Source organism: Rhipicephalus microplus, chromosome 4 (genome assembly GCF_043290135.1).
Source record: "Rhipicephalus microplus isolate Deutch F79 chromosome 4, USDA_Rmic, whole genome shotgun sequence".
NCBI lineage: Eukaryota > Metazoa > Arthropoda > Arachnida > Ixodida > Ixodidae > Rhipicephalus > Rhipicephalus microplus.
Window position 1 is genome coordinate 102421549 of NC_134703.1, and position 18936 is coordinate 102440484.

The 18936-nt window shown below is 44.8% G+C and overlaps 1 protein-coding gene across 2 annotated transcripts in view; it reads left to right on the top strand.

Annotated features, from left to right (window-relative positions):
* The window catches only part of LOC142814536 (putative serine carboxypeptidase CPVL), a 32416-nt gene extending 21070 nt beyond the window's left edge, over positions 1–11346 (top strand). For both annotated transcript variants that reach the window (XM_075893386.1, XM_075893385.1), the window contains exons 4-7: positions 3280–3476; positions 4269–4599; positions 8611–9131; positions 10863–11346. In XM_075893386.1, the coding sequence (XP_075749501.1) occupies positions 3280–3476; positions 4269–4599; positions 8611–9131; positions 10863–11144 (1331 nt within the window). In that variant the 3' untranslated portion in view covers positions 11145–11346. The remainder of the gene's footprint in view (positions 1–3279; positions 3477–4268; positions 4600–8610; positions 9132–10862) is intronic.
* The last annotated feature ends 7590 nt before the right edge of the window (positions 11347–18936 follow it).

Here is an 18936-nt window from a genome sequence, read left to right on the forward strand (position 1 = left end):
GCAGAGCCGATCACCTCTTTACGCACATATTTCATCCGAATGGCTATTCACTCCTAAGATGTTTAGGATGACCTTGACGTTAGGCCGGACTGGCACCCCATCTTGGTGAGGCGCTTAGCCTCACCACTTTTCTTGTGCAGCACATTATGAAGAACTATCCCCTGACTATAGCCGTGCTTGTACGCTTACTGCCGCTATGGAACTGCAGCAGTGCAACTCTGCGGGATGCTGCAGACTATTCTGATACGCATTCTATTAAACACTGTGACAAAAACAAAAAAACAGCGTGACTCTGGGGCAGAATACCCGACTACCATACAGAGGACCTCGATTCAAATCTCATTCAATCCTAGCTTTTCTTTTATTTGTTTTTCGTGGCTATGGCTTACTTTTTTATGCCTACCGCTTACGCCACCGACGGCGATAGCGATGGTGACAATGCTCAAAGCAAGAACGGGCGCCTAAGAGGAACGGGTGCTCTATTATACGGTCCCCTAGCTCAGCAATTTACGACCACTGCACTTGGTCGGTCGGCATAAATCGCAATAATATAACACTCTTAGTGCCGGCGCCTCCGAGTGGCTTACGTACGCCGGCACTTGCCTTCTAGTGTCCTGTGTTTGGGTGCGTACGGTGAACAAAAAAAAAAAAGGTGGGCAGAGCAAAAAAGAACGCAAGAACGGAGGCAACCCACGACTTTTTGGCAGTAAAACTCTAGCAGAATAGTCTCAGTACCCACCAAACAGCTTACATTCCAAGCTGTTGCATTCTTTTGTACTATCTTGGAGGGCAACGGGCAAACAGAAGGAAGCAGCGAAAGTACAAAAGAACGCAAGAGCTGGGTGTCCTACGGCTGTGTGTTCCAGCCACTAAAGTTATCTAGTGTTGAACGTAACAAATTGCGTACAGTTATAGCAAGCGCGCGTGGGATAGCATTACTATTGGTTTCGAAAAATCAAAATATACCTTGTTCACACACGGTGCGCTGTCATGGTTAAATAATGCTGACCAATATTCACATTTTGAGTTTCCCAGTCATACCGAATGAACTCGCTACGGAAAATAAGAATATTCTCATAACACCAGCGAATCGCCTGAGAGACATGATTTTATTGGCATCAATTGATGTGAAGTGACCCGTTTGATAGCTGCGTGCGGCAGGCTTCCGTGGCAAACAGCCTGAAGCCGAACGACAGAATGTGGCAGCTGCCGTCAGTGCTAATGTTTGAGCAGAAAAAAAGTATTCTCGCTTTCGATGGCTTTCGCTAGATTTCATTGCTTTCGGACCGTAGCGAGTTGACGTGCGGGAAAGTGCGACTGGCGTAACGTAGCCAGGCAGCAGTTATTTCTAAGGAGCACACTTGTCAAGTCACCAAAGTAGTTTTGGTGTGAATCTGACGCCAGGTCCAGATTTGAAGACATGTACAATTTACTTATTTATTATTCAATACTCTATAGGTTAAACGTGGGGCATTACGTGGGGGGGGGGGAGGGGGAAGGGCTGTAATGCAAATACATAGAGATAAATACACATCGATAAAGCATCAATTACTGCGCAAGATTCAACTTAACTACCTAACGTAAAAACGCTCAATATACTAAAAACACAAGGCACACTATGTGAAGGTATTATGAAGAAAGTATTATAAAAGCAACTAATTACACAGGAACAGTGCAACAGAAAATGAAAAGAGCTGGCGGCTACGAACCCATGAAAACTACGCTCATAAACATTGGGTTCAACCCTTCGAGACGCTTCTCTAATGTTACTGATTGTATCCAGCTTCGAAGATGATGCCTTTGCATACTTATCGGCTGCCGACGAGCAACCATCGTTGGTATTAAACAGATGAGACTAACTTATTGCATGTTGTACACTCAATGCAAAATGAACACTACAGGGGAGGGGGGTCTGTTCAACCACTCGGTAGGTATGTTTGTCTCTGCTTCTCTTGGATGCCTTGCTATGCCAATGGTACTGTACGTGATAGGTCTGTGCACAGTATTGTTGGCATCATATAAACAGTTGGCATCATATAAGACACCTATAGGCCCTTTTATACCGGGTGTTCAAAATTCAGCTTTATGGTTTTATTGAAATTAAGCATTGGGCGAACATGAAAACCACCTTTGCAGATAGTTAATGTATCCAGGTTGACACGAAGTGAGCCAATAATTCTTGCTGTCAGTGGTCCAGTTAACTAAGGTTTAATAATCAACTTTCCAGTGACTGCAGCAAGTCGGTATATTTGTATTGAAAAGTTGAAGGCAGTCGCTTTCCTACACAGTTACACGTGGGAGAATTCTCCTAGCATGTCCGTTCTCCGAGACATACCGCCGAAAACTTTAATTGTGCTGTGCATCATTGCGCATGCAAGGCGACGAAAATTGGCACAATGTTCCTCCCTGACAGCTTGCTATCGACAGCCAGTTTTAAAAGGGCAACTATTATCATCTTTGCCAATATCTTCGATTCGTTGTCAAAGTAAATGACGCACGCAGCTGCCGTGGGCCGTCGGGAGGAGCTTCACGCCAGTGCTAACTGTCTTGCATGCGTAATCATGCGCTGCACAATTAAATTTTGCCACGGGATATCTCGGAGCGCATACATGCTGGAAGAATTCTTTCAATTGTAATTGTGTGGAAACGGAACTGTCTCCAACTTTTCGATACAAATATTTCCGTGTGATGCAGTCACCGAAAAGCAAATCATCAAATATTAGATTAATTTGGCCACTGACAGACATAATTATTTTATAATTTTGAGTCCCCTTGAATACATAGGTTATCTGTAAAGGTGGTTTTCATGTTCTTCCCAGTGCCGAGCGTTAAAAAAACCATAAAGCTTAACATTTAACACCAGGTATAAGCGTGTAATCTCGTTGCATGCCTCCCAGCCGCAGTCATAAAATATATTCGCATCATATCATGGCTGCTCTATAGGTACCAAATGTTTCTACAGGAGTAGATTATTTAAGTTTAGCTAGCAGTCATTAGTGTTCAATGTAGTTCATTGTTGAATTAAAAACAAGCGGATGAGAGGCCAGAGCATAGATGGGCAAAAATTGTAGAGCTCACCTACTCATGAACCTCTTTTGCGCTTAGGGCTCACTCTGACTCTCACCCACAAAAATTTTCCTCAACCGGAGCCACTCGGACTAAATCTCTCGCACAATTACTCACCCGGACTCCCTTAGACTCACGGCTCAATCTGAGTCCGAGTGAGTCACGAGTACGCCGACCTATGGGCCAGAGTATTGCCTTAATTGTCTGATGCAGGTGCCAAGCACGAAAAAGACGTGGGAGAACCGCTGTTCCTGACGCCTCTCATTGAGGCCGGAAAGTACGGAGAAGCCCTGCGGAAGAGCAAGGTAGGAGAGATCGGCGACCTTCCGGATGTTCTCAGCTACTCGGGATACATCACTGTCGACAAGGAGCTGGACAGCAACCTCTTCTTTTGGTTCTTTCCTGCAATGGTAACGGTCGTCACGTAAATTTGCAAATGCAGTTAACGTCAGTGATAATATAGAAATTCACAACGATACATAAAAGGGGCTCCTTTTATGTACCTAAAAGGGGCGATACATCCGCGGGAAAAGTACACTGTAATTGCAATACTTCTTGGCAGTTTCTAATACGTTTTGGCTTTATAACTAACGTAATTGGAATAACAGCCTGATGAATCTTGTATTCTTCGGAGAGGTAAATTAAATACTGTTATCATAAAGGCACAATGAAGACTGCGTTCGTTATAAACGGATAGTCAAGTAATGAATTATAAAACGTACATGCAACCCGTTTGATTCAACTGCTCTCTTATGATATCGGCGAAATATCGATCCTATATGACATATGGAGGTTTTCTTTAGTAATCTCTTTATGACGTGTGTTTGTCTGCGTTAATTAAAGCATCTAGAAGGACTATTCGGTTTATCCTTGCCCATTGTTGACTAGGCAAACGTATAGAAATGGACAACACAAAAGATGCCACCAAAAGCAGATCAAGAGCTGTCCTTGTGGTCCTTTTTCTTTAATTTTACGCAGTTAATAACACTTTGTTGTCGTCATCTTCGTCCTTTGTATATAACGACACACTTCTGGTATGAACGTCTCCTTTCTGAAGGCGTCACAGCTGTGCTCGCTCGGAACCTCGTCGCTGCTTATATATTGTTATAAATTCAGGTTTCGATTGCATACCTGTTGTCCTAATAACTACGTTTGCAAGTATTAAACCTCAACAAATTTTCGTTTTTTTCTTCTATATGCAGGAAAATCCTGAGAGTGCACCAGTGTCGCTGTGGCTCCAAGGGGGCCCCGGCACGTCCTCCATGTTCGGTTTATTCGCGGAGAACGGTCCGTACCTCGTGGACGAGAATGGCAACGCGCAACTGCGTCCAGTCACGTGGGCTCGTACCATTTCCATGTTGTACGTGGACAACCCGGTAGGGACTGGCTACAGCTTCACGAATAGCACGAAAGGCTACTCGCGCAACCAAACCGATGTGAGCCGAAACATGCTCGAAATGCTGCAGCAGTTCTTCACTCTGTTCGGAGACTACGCGTCCAACGATTTCTACCTTTCCGGAGAATCGTACGCTGGTGAGTGCCCACTCAAAAAGGTTCGACCGTATATAGCACAGTGACTGAAAACGTTACCGCAATGGTGTGCGCACATTGTAACTGTCAGCGTCTCTCATTGAGCCTTTCACTGAAACGAAAAAAAAAATAATAAGAATGTATGGAGGTTTCGGTATGATACGTAGCAGGCGGACTGCTGAACAATCAGGAAGAAGCTGAACCTTCAACCCCTCAACTATTTTGTGCTAGGAAGTACAAAATAAAACAAGCACCATTCATCAATCAAATATATCTTGCGCATATAAGGATACTCAGCTTTACGTGTAACATTAAGATTGAAATATCTAACCAGCCGAGTGCAGACTGCTGGAATGGCATATTGTTTTAAGTATGTGTGTGAAGAAAACTGCACGCGCTGTGCAGGTTTGCCATAGCATGCACATCACTCCTATGTGTATGTGCATCAGTGGAACAATAGTCATTTCAATGCCTAATTAAATTCTAAGAGCCAGCTGAGCGATGTGACTCGAGTGCCCCAGACATATGTACTCTAAAATCGCGGTAACTTCTACCGTAAGCAGTGTGGCTAATTAGGATGAGAGAGAGCTCTCCGAGTCCACTTTGGAGCCGCACGCTTCGACGAATATTTATTTATTTATTTATTTATTTATTTATTTATTTATTTATTTATTTATTTATTTATTTATTTATTTACAGTACCTACAGCGCGCGCGAGGGGCATTAGTGTAGGGGGGAGATAACGATTTCGAAATGCAGAAAGGCGACAGTCCATTAACACTGAGTTGAACATAAAAGAAATACAGATACATAATAAAGCATCCAATGGTGACACGTAATAAACATTGACGTGTGTGAAGGTACAGCATTTTGTGAAGGTACAGCACGAAAGTGTAGGCAACTTTAAAGTGTGCTCAGGCTACGATAAAATATGATGTTCCAGCGCAGTGGCAAATGTTTCCCTGGACGCGGCTACAATTTCATGAGGTAGTTTGTACCATTGCTTAATTGATCGCGGAAAAAATGAATATTTAAAAAGGTTAATTCTGGTAGCGAACTCGCGCACTTTAAGGGGGTGATCAGTACGAGCAGAAATATACGTAGGCTCCGATATGTAGTTTTCTTTGTGAATACCCGTTAAACCATGGAATATTTTGTGAAACAGAGATAAACGTAAGAATTTGCGCCTGTCTTCAAGAGGAGGCCATTCTAAAGTATACTCCTGATTTCGGAAGATCTTTTAGAAAAGTTGTAATCACCCGTGACGAAACGGGCCGCTCTCAGCTGCACGCGTTCTAGAGCGTCGATGTTCACCTTAGTAAAAGGGTCCCACGTGCTGCACGAGTATTCCAAAAATGGGCGTGCATTCGACATATACAGGATTTCTTTCAGGTTGGCCGGTGCTTGTTTAAAGTTACGTCTTAAGAAGTTTAATGTGTTGCTGGCCTTTGTTACGATGTAATTTATGTGGGCATTCCAAGTCAAATTGCTGGAAAAAATTACTCCTAAGTACTTATATTCTGTTACAAGGGACAGTTGTGTTGTATTCATGACATAGTTTGCCATCAGCGGGTGTCTTTTGTTTGTGAATCTTAAGAGGTTGCATTTGGACAGGTTGAGTGTCATGTTCCAAGTCTCACACCAAGACATGATTTTGTTCAGATCGTTCTGTAGCAGTTGACTATCTGATTCACTTGAAATTTCATGGTAAATACAGCAATCATCTGCATATAACTTCACACGGCAAGACAAGTGTTCAATAAGGTCATTGATAAATATATATGAGAAAAAGCAGGGGCCCTAAGACGGACCCCTGTGGCACTCCAGATAATACAGGGACATATTGAGCCGTTATCAACTATATAGGTCGAATTACGCGGATATTCATGAGGTCTGGGATGACTGCCAACCAGAAAACTCTCTCCACCATAGTTCATATGCAGCAGCAACGTCGAGCGTTCATAGTGGCAGCCAGCGAGAATGTATATCCAAAAAAAAAGTGTATTGATGAAAGTGATCACATTATCAGACCTCCCGGCTTTACTTCGTTTGATCTCACTTTCTATCGCATCCCACCTGATGAATGGAACAAGATGAATGGAACAAGAGTGAAGTTCTAAGCTTTTCGTCGCGTCGGGTAGCACAAACAGGAATTATCATCATCATGACCAGGTACGCGTTCACTTAGTCCTCTTCAATTTCTGCTTCACTCCCATAGCACGTGCCGATTTCTCCGGCGTGTAGTACCAAAAAAAAAAATGGCAGCATATCCACGGGGTGAATGATCGAGAGTGGGGCGAAGCATCCGTCCGTCCATTCGTTCTTGCTTCTGTCCATCCATGCGTCCGTCTGTGTGACCGTCCGTACGTCCATCCTCCCGTCCGTGCGTGTGTCTGTTCGTGCGTCCACACGTCCATCCATGCGTCCTTCCCTGCGTTCGTCCATGTATCCACCCCTGCGTCCATCCGTCCGTGCAGCCATCCGTGTGTCCGTTCATCCATCTAGTCAACACTACAAGTACCAGGACCTCGCATATATATTCCGCATATAGAAGCATTGCCATCCAGCGGACATTCCAAGGACTAAACGAGAGGTGGCACACGCACACTTTTTACGGCTTGCGCTTCGTGTCTACTTCCAACCTTCAACCACATCGAGTTCATGGTATATATATACTAGTTCACTATATTCGTGGCACTGCGGCCCAACGCTCGCTAAACCTTTCTAAAACCAAGGAGGTTACGCTCAGCGAGTATAATGTAGCAACATTTTCTTGTCAGGTGGTGCTCAATGTACGTGCCAATGGCTGCTAATGAGGAATGACAGACAGGAGAATTCTGCTTTTAGTTAGCGCGCACGCTGCGAATTTTTTATTGTTCAACAACGCACAGGAGAAATCTCCCACCGGCACCACCTTGCAGGTCAAAACGTAAGACATGTTACGTACTACCCCGACGGACGAACAAGTGCCGCATTAAGAAGCTTCGCCCCTAAAAAATCGGCAGATCCCATGAACCTGGAAGTTGACGTTATGCGAAGCATGCGGAGGGAAGGTGACTGCGTTGCAATGTTTTTATTGAGCGGCCCCTAATTAAATGACGCTAAATATATGTACAAATGTTGCACGCACGGACATATGTTGAGTTGCAGATGATTATAATACCACTTGTTTGTACTTGTGCAACGATGCCAAATAGAACAGCGCATTAGCAACACCAGAAGCTGATATGAAGCACTGATGCTCGCGAGGATGCTGGTCCTGGACACTGCTACATGAATCAACTTCAGTGCAAGACAACGAACCACAAGTGACGTTAACCCGACGTGACGGTTGTAGAAAAGGAGTACATAAGTAATGTTTATAAAATTTCGTAGGCAGCACTGCAACCACTATTGATGTTTCACGAAGATTAGCGTCGGTTTGAAAAATAGTTCCCGAGACCTGGCGTAGCTCTGTGGTAAAATGCTTCATTGCCACGCTCAATGCTTGGGTTTTGATTCCAGCTGGGACCCTAACAATTATTCTTTGCATTCGTCGGGTTGATGCTACCAACGTCGGGTATTTTTTAACGCTCGCGCGTTAAAATCGCCCACGTGTGATCTCGTCGTTCCTGGATAGATACTAAGTGTCAATCACCAGTAGCACATACCCGCATACCAGCGGTGCATACCCACCCGTGGCTATGTGCCACTGTCTGGTGGGGTGCCCCGCCTGGGTGGTCTAGTGGCTAAGGTACTTGGCTGCTGACCTGCAGGTCACGCGATCGAAACCCGGCTGCGGCGGCTGCATTTTCGATAGAGGCGAGAATGCTGTATGCCTGTGTGCTCAGTATTGGGTGCAGCACGTTAAAAAACCTCAGGTGGTCGAAATTTCCGGAGCCCTCCACTACGGCGTCTCTCATAATCAAGCACCTAAGTCATGTTCCTTTGGATATAATACATAGCACTGAACATAGCTTTCACCTAGAAAATTCGTAAACACTTATTTCTGAAAACCGTTGCCCCTATATGCAGGAAAATACGTCCCATCCATAGGCGTAGCTCTGCATGAGTCCCGAGGAAAGCTTCGTGTGCCTATCAACTTCAAGGGCATCGCCATTGGCAACGGTATGATCGACCCCATCACCATGCTCACTTACGGTGACTTCCTGTACAACATTGGGCTGGTGGACCGAGACCGGGCGAGACACGTGCAAGAAGAGTGCAATCGCACGGCTAGTTTCATCCGAGAAAAGAACTACGTGCAAGCCTTGCAATTGGCTTACATACTCATTTTAGGCGTGGTCCCAGGAGCCCCAACGTACTTTGGCAATGTCACGGGCTACAATTACGGCTACAACTACTTGCTCACCGAGAAACCAGAAGAGCACAGCCGCTACAAAACCTTCGTCGCAACACCCACGGTACGCCAAGCCATTCACGTCGGTGAAATGCCTTACAACACCGACCTGTCGAAAGTGGCAGTCTTCTTCGCCAACGACCTGATGCAGTCTGTTCGAGACAAGTTGATCTTGCTGTTTGACAACTCTTACAAGGTAATCCCCTATTTTTTTACCCACAAGTAGAGCTTTCTTTCATGCCGTGCATATTCTATCATTGTTATTCTTGCTCACTGGCACTGATCTTCAACGTAACCGCCGTTTTGACTGGTGGTTTTATTATTCCAATCGAAGCACGTATGCAGAGCTTGATTAACATTCAAGCTATGCGTCCATGTTTGATCGCTCTCTGCGAGGGTGAACAATTAACTAAAGCAAGTGCGTAAGTAAGTTTTAGAAACATAATTTTGTTTATGCCCCCCAGGAAATGTTGTCGTCAAATCAGCATTTACTAGAGCTAACATGACGCCTTGTGGCGTGGTATTTATTATTTATTTTCCAACTGTTCACGCTGCCATTTCCTAAGCTGCCTCGACAGAGTATTCAAGTGAAACGTATCTGCTGTTTTCCAGTGGTTTGTGCGTGCAAGTAGTCAACGCAGCGGTAACACGATAACAAGCTAGATTGATTTGAGGTAAAGCATGCACGTGGAGACAGTCGATCAAAAGAAAATCACGTGTTCATGTACAAATCAAAGGCCCACAGCTATCTTATCTTGGTCATGTCACGTAGTTGATCGGTTCATTATACCGAGAATCATTGGTAGTAAAAGCGATAGGGAAGAGGAAGTGGTGTCTACCGTGCATCAGACGGTGTTCTTCAGAACACGGGCAAAGGCCTAGACAACATGAAGGACTCGTATTAGTTACGTCTCACAGGCACTAACATAGTCATGACGTTACTAAGGACGTGTCTAAGCCCATTACCAAGGTACTTAATTAAGAACAACAGGAGTGAAGAGCTACAGCTACTTCCGTTAAATATTGGTTGATTGATGTAAGAGGTATAACGTCCCAAAACCACCATGTGATTATGAGAGACGCCTTAGAGGAGGACTCCGAAAATTTCAACCACCTGGGGTTCTTTAACGTGCGCCCAAATCTGAGCACACGGGCTAACAGCATTTTCACCTCTATCGAAAATCGAGCCGCCAGAGCCGAGATTCGTTCCCGCAAACCTGCGGGTCAGCAGCCGAGTACTTTAGCCACTAGACCACCGCGGCGGGGCTTCCGTTAAATATTGAGTACCAATGATACCCAGTATACATTACCACCAGTCCCAAGTGGTCGCGATTTCCGGAGCCCTTCACTGTGACATCCGGTATAATAGTACTGTTGTTTTGGGAAATGAAACACCAACAATTGTTATTATGGCTCCCAATCATATAACGTTAGGTGTTATTGCAGTCACATTTGGGATCTCAATCCCAGATGAAGTCTGCCGCGTTGATATAGGAGTTAAGTGCTCAGCGGTTGACATGAAAGTCACAGGTACAAAAACCCGGCCGTGGTGGCATTTTGGTGAAGGCGTGAAATGTTTGAGGCACGTGTATTGTGTGATGTCAACGCACGTCAGAGCACCAGACTGTTTGAATTGCAGGAGGCCTTCGTTACGACATTCCTCAATCATTTCGTGTTATAGTGCGCAAAACTTCGTTACATATAACGTTTATTCTCCAAATTCACCGTTCCCGTTATCTTTGAATTTGAATAAATGTTTTCATCATCGCTAAGGCACTGGCCTATTGTTGCCAACTAATTAACTTCTTTTGAAAATACCAATTTTCAAAGATTCCTTAACACACTGGTGGTAGCGTAGTCGAAGAAAATGCGGTCTTCACTAACACGACTTTTTTTTATCTCTTCTCCGTTTCTTTCATCGTATAAGGCCCTCCTGTACAGCGGTAATCTGGACATCATCGTCTCGTCAGCTGCGACCGAGACTCTCATGTACTCCCTGGAATGGTCGGGGTCCGAGCAATGGTCGAAGGCCGAGAAGAAGATCTGGCGCTCGAGTGATGGTCAACGCGTGCACGGCTACGTCAAACACGCGATAAATACCACGTTAGTTATAATCCGGAACGCCGGTCACATCGCGCCACACGATCAACCGGAGGCTACATACGAAATGATCACCAGGTTTATCAATGACGTGCGGCTTGTGGAATAGTACTCATGCACTGTTATCGAAAGTTTCTAAACGTAAAAGTCTGGATGCGTAGAAAATAGACGACGTCTTAGAATTCAAGAGACCTGCAGCTCTTAATGAGCTTAACAAATAGAGGTCAACAAACAAACAAAACAAATAACAAATGATGAGCCTAACAAAACAATATGAGCGTGGGGAAAAATCTTCAACCCTGTACGGATCCCACATGTCGACTCATGTTTTCTATGGTTCTTTAATTCTGGGTTGCGCTGTAATCCTTACGAATGGAGCTGCCTTGAATAAGACAAGACCCCTTGTCGATACGTTGGCTGTAGCGACCCCCATGTTTCAGAACTTTCACGATGGAGTTGTTAAGGTCGCGGTAAGGCAATTGTCGCAGACATGTAACTTGGCGCCGGGTATGCGCCACGGAAAGCGAGTATGTGCTGAACAGCTTCTAGCATAGCATTGTCATCCGTTGTGTAGTATATATATATATATATATATATATATATATATATATATATATATATATATATATATATATATATATATATATATATATATATGTCACACCAGTCCCGTTAATTAGGGAGGCGATCGCCGGGCTAATTCCAAGGGCTGAAGTATTGGCCCCCCGAACCGCACCACGAAAGCGTGGACAATTTAGAAATGGTCCTTTTTGGCGCGCCAGCAGACGCCGGCTGTGGCCCAAAGAACAAGTCAGAGCCGAGAGTTGATAAACAAAACAAATATTATATTCTCAAAAATGGCAGATCGAAAACAACACACAAGAATGCACACTCCACAATAGTTACATACAATACGTCACCAATCAAACAACGTACTACACAGTACAATCAGCCACACTCAAAACAACGGACACAGACAATGCAGTCGCATGCATTGAACAACCAAGACACTTAAAGACTAAAGAGATATAAAACCTATTCAGTCCAAAGTCCTTGGAACAAAAGTCTGAATGATACTCTTCCGAGAATCACTCACTCAAAGCCCAGCGTTGTTGTCGTTTCGCGCCCTCGAAGTTTCTCTTCCAGGAAACCTCGCGTCTTCAATTGGCCACTCTCCAAGCTCCCAACTTCTTCGCCCGAACACGTCGGCTTCACTCACGCAGCTGTCGCCACGCGTCCTCGCTCGATAGCGGTAAACACACACTCTTGCCTGTAGCTCGAGCCTTCACCCCTCAGGTGGAAATCCTCTTCTTCTCCTGCTTTGTCCCTACGGACCAAACCTTCGCCGACCACACGGCGGTATACCCTACGCGCTCTGGCGTTAACTTCAGTCTTCTCCTGATCTCTCATCTCAGCTGCTCGGTTAAATACCTTGCGCGCGACATTCCTGACGGTTCTCGTCATTTCGTCGGCGCGATACGCAGCGAAGGCTGGGAAGAGGGCGAGACGGTTGGAATGCCCTCCGCGGCCGATGACTCAACTCGGTATGACCACGCCCCTTTCGTTCTAAAACTTTCGCGGGCTATCTCGGCCGCCGATGTGGGGTGAGGAGGTTCGTCGGCGAAGCCACGCTTCCAAGGGGAGAGCGCGCGCCCCGGGGAGCCTTTAGATGTTTGTTTTCTTTTTCTTTTGACCTCGCGGCGCCACTCCGGCGTTTCGTCGCGACAATTTGGCGGCGCGCCCATTTTTAGCGCTCGTTCTGTGACTATATATATATATATATATATATATATATATATATATATATATATATATATATATATATATATATATATATATATATATATATAGAGAGAGAGAGAGAGAGAGAGAGAGAGACAGAGAGACAGAGAGACAGAGAAATAACGTTTATTTGCACACGTCTAGAATGACGGGGGAGGAGGCTTCGGCCTCTGCCCCCCATCATTCCCCTAGCCATCGGCCGGAATCCCTTGGGACTCGGCGACGGTCAGGGCGAGACCGATGACTTGACGCTGTTCTTCGGCGTCATGGCTGTGTAATAAGGCCTCCCAGGATTCTACGTTTCTACTTGGATCATTGTAGGATGGGCAGGTCCATACCATGTGCACTAAACCCGTAGTGCTGATGCAGTACGCACATCTGTAGTTGAACACTTCCGGGTGTCATTTACTGTACAGGCGAGGATTTGGAAACACCCCGGTTTGCAATTTTCGCCACATAATTTCCTCCTTTTAGATGCGGAGCATCTAATACTCGAGGCTTGTAGTGCGGCGCCGTCCGCAAGCTTCCTCCTCCTCCTTCCACCATCTGTGCATCCCTTCCTCCTCTACACACCGCGCGCGCTTCACTCCTCCACCATCTGTGCCCCTCCCTCCTCTACACAGCGCGTGCGCTTTTCCTCTTCACGAACATTCGCTAGGTGTATAATGTAGCGCGCATGCGCCGTCACGCTTCGAGAACATCGGCAGCTGACGCGCGCGCATGCGCCGTCGCGCTTCGAGAACATTCAACAGCTGACAGTGCATGCGCCGTCGCGCTGTATATATACTTAAGGTCGGCGCTCGCTCGCTCAGTTGCCGCTCGTCGGTTGGTTTGTACGGCGCGTCGACGTCCAATGTCGCGGTGAAATGAATGCCAACGAATCCACAAACACAATGATCGACGTCCCTTCGACCAGCGCCGCCCTTTCGCATACGTGTGTACGTGTTCACTGATTTAACACCCCCTCCTACAACCACGTTAACCAATTTAGGCATCGACCCAAGTAAGTCGCAATTTAACACCCCATTTCACAACCACGTTAACCAATTTAGCCATCGACCCAAGTAAGTCGCACTTTAACACCCCGTTAACCAATTATACGCGCCGCATCCTCCTCAGTGTTCCCCCGAGGGAAGCTGCGGGCAATTTTTTGCTCAGCTGTTTAGCTGCCTCTGGATAAATTTTACGGTGGAGTTTATAGTGTGCGGTGATTTCCTGAAACGTTCGTAGTTCGTCTCTTGTGGAGAGGGGCTGCTCGCGCGAAGGCGGCGGATCAGCGTCGATCGACCGGAAAGTGAGCCCTCGGGCGATCGCGTGCGCCTTCTCATTCCCCTTCAGACCTTGATGGGCCGGGGACCATACTAGTGAGATTACTCTGCAGGTACTGGTCCTTGTCTTAGAATTTTGACGGCTGTAGCAGAGATCCTGCCCATATCGTAGTTTTTAATGGCTGATTTAGAGTCGCTGACAATCACTCGAGTGCCTTTTTGAGCTATTGCCAAAGCAATCGCAAGTTCTTCTGCCTCTGTGGTGGTTGTGTTCTTAGAAGTGCAGCACGAGACCAGATCGCCGCTCTCGCGAACCACTGCCGCTTCAGTTTTTGATCTATTTTCTATATACACTATACGATTTGGCAGTGGAACTGTAGGTATCGAATAGTGTATATAAAAAATAGATCGAAAACTGAAGTGATGATGGAGGGAGGGGAATGGGGGAAAGAAGGAAAAAAGGAGGGGAGAGGTTGAAATATGGCTTAGCCTAATATAGTATAATTTAGACAGAGCATGGCATATCATAATCGTTCAGCGAACCGGGAGCACGGGGAACACAAACAAAAGGCAAACAGGCACACAGCACGACCGCTCACGGTGGGCCTCTCTGCTTCTTGTGTGTGTTCCCCCGCGCTCCCAGTTCACTGAACGATTATGAACTACCAACCAGCCCACCTTTCTATCCTGGAGCATGGCATAGACATGCATAGTATAGAAGTTAAAAAAGAGAAGTGGGGAGAGGGATGTTCACGTTAGGATGAAGGAAAGAAGGAAGAGGGTTAAGCATGGCTTAGCCTGGTTTACTTGAGCCAGGTAATGGTAAAGATAAATGGGGGTGAAACGGACTAACGATAGGATGAGGAGGTGTACGTAAAGGGAGTCAGAAGGTATTTTAGCACGACCATGCTCAGTATTAGCCCGGAGAAGTTGGAGTGGCGCCTCCTGGTGGGAAGCCTGGGTGACGTCACGGCACGGAGCCCCCGAAGCCCACCGCCGCGAGTCTACATGATGATGCGCTCGCTTCGTGCGCTGTTCTGCTGTTTGCGTTTGCTTTCCACTTGTCTCAAGCTGCACATGAACAACGAAAACAGAATCGGTAATATTCCTGGTAAAGCAATAAATGTTTACTTTGTTCTTCTGCACAATCGCGCACTCAATCGTAGGAAATGTGTGAAAGGGGTGAAAAGGTGCGTGTCACGCTGCTAACCCGATGATTGATTACGTTCCTGGCAACGGCAAAGGCATTTCGATGAGTGTGAAAACCAAAAACACACTTCTGCTTGGATACAACACTCATTGGTGCATAATCATGCGATTTCCAGACGCAAGACACAATATTTACATCATTAATTTGAGGTGTTCATGGGTGATTGCTATATAAGATATGAGCGTTTACCTTCCTCTAGCGTTATTTTTATCGGATAAATGCGCGTGTCTACGGACACTTCTTTCACTAATGTGCGAAGACCCTCGCTCGCTTGCATTATTGAGTCTCGCAAAATATATCGCATGCGCTCGCCATAGAATACCACCACCGTTGTTGCGTCTGTTTTTCTCGTGCGCTTGCTCACTCAACAGGTTGTTAGGTTTCACATTTCTCTCACAACAGCTTTAGAGCTTCATTTCACCGAAATTACTCAGGTTAGGTGCGGTCGAGGTTATGTGCAGAAATTCTCATTGCTGTGACATTCTATCTTCGTGCAGAATCGTAGCAACGGTGCTATCGCACTCCTAACTACCACAACCACCTCATAAATAATTTCACATTGTAGCTGATTACCTTTACATGGACATGATGTACCATATACCAGTCATCGCCTCATTGAGGCAAAGGTTGTATAATAATTACTTAGGCCACTTCGCTGATAGCGGCATCAAATTGATCATTTAGACTCTTTAGTGTTTGTGCTTTAATCGTTGCTACCAGCAGTGCTCCTATGTGAAACGAACATTGCTGCTTCTGAAGCGGCGGTTGATCACTCCAGCGTTTCACGCAAATTAAGATATACGATTATACAATCCTGGGCGACTGTTGAGAAGAAACATGTACATATGTTCCGAGTAAACGGACATATCCCTAAATTTGCTAGATCGTTATGTGTGGCAGTACAACTTCATTTATTTCCCGAATATGTGAAGCTTGTGCTTATGACAGCAAAATTTATGTAAAGTCTCCCGTTGCAGAAAGCTCAATTCTTTCAAATCATTTAGATTATTCGAAGATGCAGGTGAACTTTTACAGTAAAGCGCAATGTATTTGTGCAATCGGAAACACACTAATTTTATTTGTGGTATTTCGGCACACTTATTTTCCCATCCGGTAGTCTACGCCTTGTTGTAATCACGTTAGCACCACTTGGCATATCTTTTCTATAGAACCCATTTCTTGGAGTAAGCAACGAAAACAACAATTTTCACAGTAAATCTGCCGTTAGGACGGGAGTCTGCCTATCCTACGCTAAATTATGCAAACTCTTTACAGCATCGATAACTTTCACTGGTTATGAAACTTCTAACTTTTTATCTTGAGAAATGTGCGTCCCAAAAATGAGGAGCAATCACCAACGTATCGCTCAAAAGCGGGTACGATTCGGGTGCAGAAAAAGGAGACAAGCGGTGGTGGAGAAGGCGAGTCCTTGCTGTGACGTCACATTGCCATGTCTGCAGCGCCGCCGCTGTTCATTCTCGGGACTAATAAAGAATGATTGCGCACTACACTGAGGAAGAGAAATGAGAGTGAGGAGAGAAAGCAACGGGAAAAAAGAGTCAGAGCGAATGTTGTCGTTGGTGAAAATCCTAAACTGATGGTCATATAGCATAACTCGCTAAGAGGTGTAAGTCTTCTCGCGTTTCTTTGGGGACCCAAATATTTGTGATCAGTATCGATAGGACCATATTGAAAGCGTAACCAACACGACAGTGTGTTTGCTTTACTTAGCTGAAAATGTTCGAACTTACCTACTCATGACTGGAGATAGAAAAAAGAACAATAGAAAAAATCAATTTCAATAGAAAAAATAAGAAGATAAGTGAAGCAGGATAAAAAAAACAAGAAGATGTAGAAATGCGTTAAAAAAGATTAAGCAAAACAGAAAAAGATGTGATGTAAAAATTTTGATAAAAAATATTATGAAAGAAGAAAAAAGGAGGATGGAGGAAGATCTAGACCTGCATTCGCCCGGAGGTGGCACTCGTTTGCCAGCTCAGATGTTTACTTAAATTTTTCAGGCACAGCACTGGCTTGCATTTCTGTTCACGTCTGCAGGCCACTATCTTCTCATGAACTTTTTATCTACTTGTATCTACAAAAATAAAACCATTTTCGTCTTTTTTTCGTGCGTTCTTGTTGTTTATTAAACCCATAGTAAAGCATGGTAACGAAGATTTACACTCGAGATTGTCTCTTTTTTCCAATTTTATGAAAGTAAACATTGATATATGGACAATTGCAATAACATCTCATAATATCAATGGAAATCTGTATGATAAGTGATCACTTGAACATATTTTGTACTTGTATCACTCCCTTTGCGCCAGCACCTGTTCGCTGTTTCCCGGCCAAGTGTTCAAGGTGTTGAGCGGATGCACACTAGTTGCATTCACTTTGGCTCCCATCAGTGCACGTAATCCGTGTCATAACGCCGGTTATTTAACCATCTATTCACGTTCCATGGCATTGTGAACACCACGCTGCTCCTATAAACAAAGTCCGTAGCGATATCACTGTTTGTCGCAGCTAAGTTTCAAATGATCATGATGACTGCTTACCACCAAGCTCAGATTTCCGTCCTTCTAAGCTTCAAGTGGGATGTCAATAAACTTTATCCTCATCATGACTGAACATGGCATCAAAGAAGAGAAGGGGGAATTGTGTGTATTAAGTCATCCAATCAAACATGAACGTCGTGGTAGTCCATGAAGTGGCCTGACTCATTGAAACGTGTGCGTCGTTCACTGCATGTTAAAGTCACTACTCAATAATGTCTTACAGACAAACGGCCTGTAAGTGCTTCATGTCCTATATTTCGGCTCCTTTGTGAGCACATTTTGCATGACAATCACTTGTGAAACCTGTTGGCACAGAGTATATATTCTTACACAAATGGTCTCACCAAACGGCATCTCAAGGGCCTCAATGGCAATCATGCAAAGTAATATTTTTATATACTGCAGCTATAGTATCTCAGAAAATAAGGATCTAGCGATACGGTGTGTTATCAAATGATAAGTATTTATAAAGTCAAAGACAAATGAAAGCTTCGCCTGTTTTTTTGCATCCGGTCAGTAAGCAGGGACAGTTCAACATAGCGTGCAATACGTCAGCTTGGCAAACGCGAACATTTTGTTGCGTAGCTATCCACACTTTAAGAGTAGTCAATGGACATGGCAGTGTATCAATATTTATATACTCGATCTGCCATCAGGAGTGCCAGCGAATGCGTAGTGCCACAAAAACAACTACAGCATGTACTGCAGGATGTGCTGCGCAAAGACGTCGAACTGATAAGCATAAAAAATGCCCCTCTGAAGACAATGTAAGCGGTAGTGGCTAAGTTCTATACTCCACACCTTTTAAGATATTTTGAGCTAGTCCTCCTAAATATCTCGTTGTAGCTAGCATAAGTAGCCCATGGTTTGAAACTTACATTCATGCCTACGTGCACTGCAAAAAGCAAATTGATGAAAACTCAAAAGTGTGAAATGTTTTACTGCGCTCTATTCCGTCAATAACTGTATGCTTCTCACCTCCATTGAAAAAAAAAACGTTTTGAACGTGGAAGACGAATGAATGGTATAAAATGCACCCTAGCGCAAGAACACCTTTAACGGAAACACGCTCACAATAAA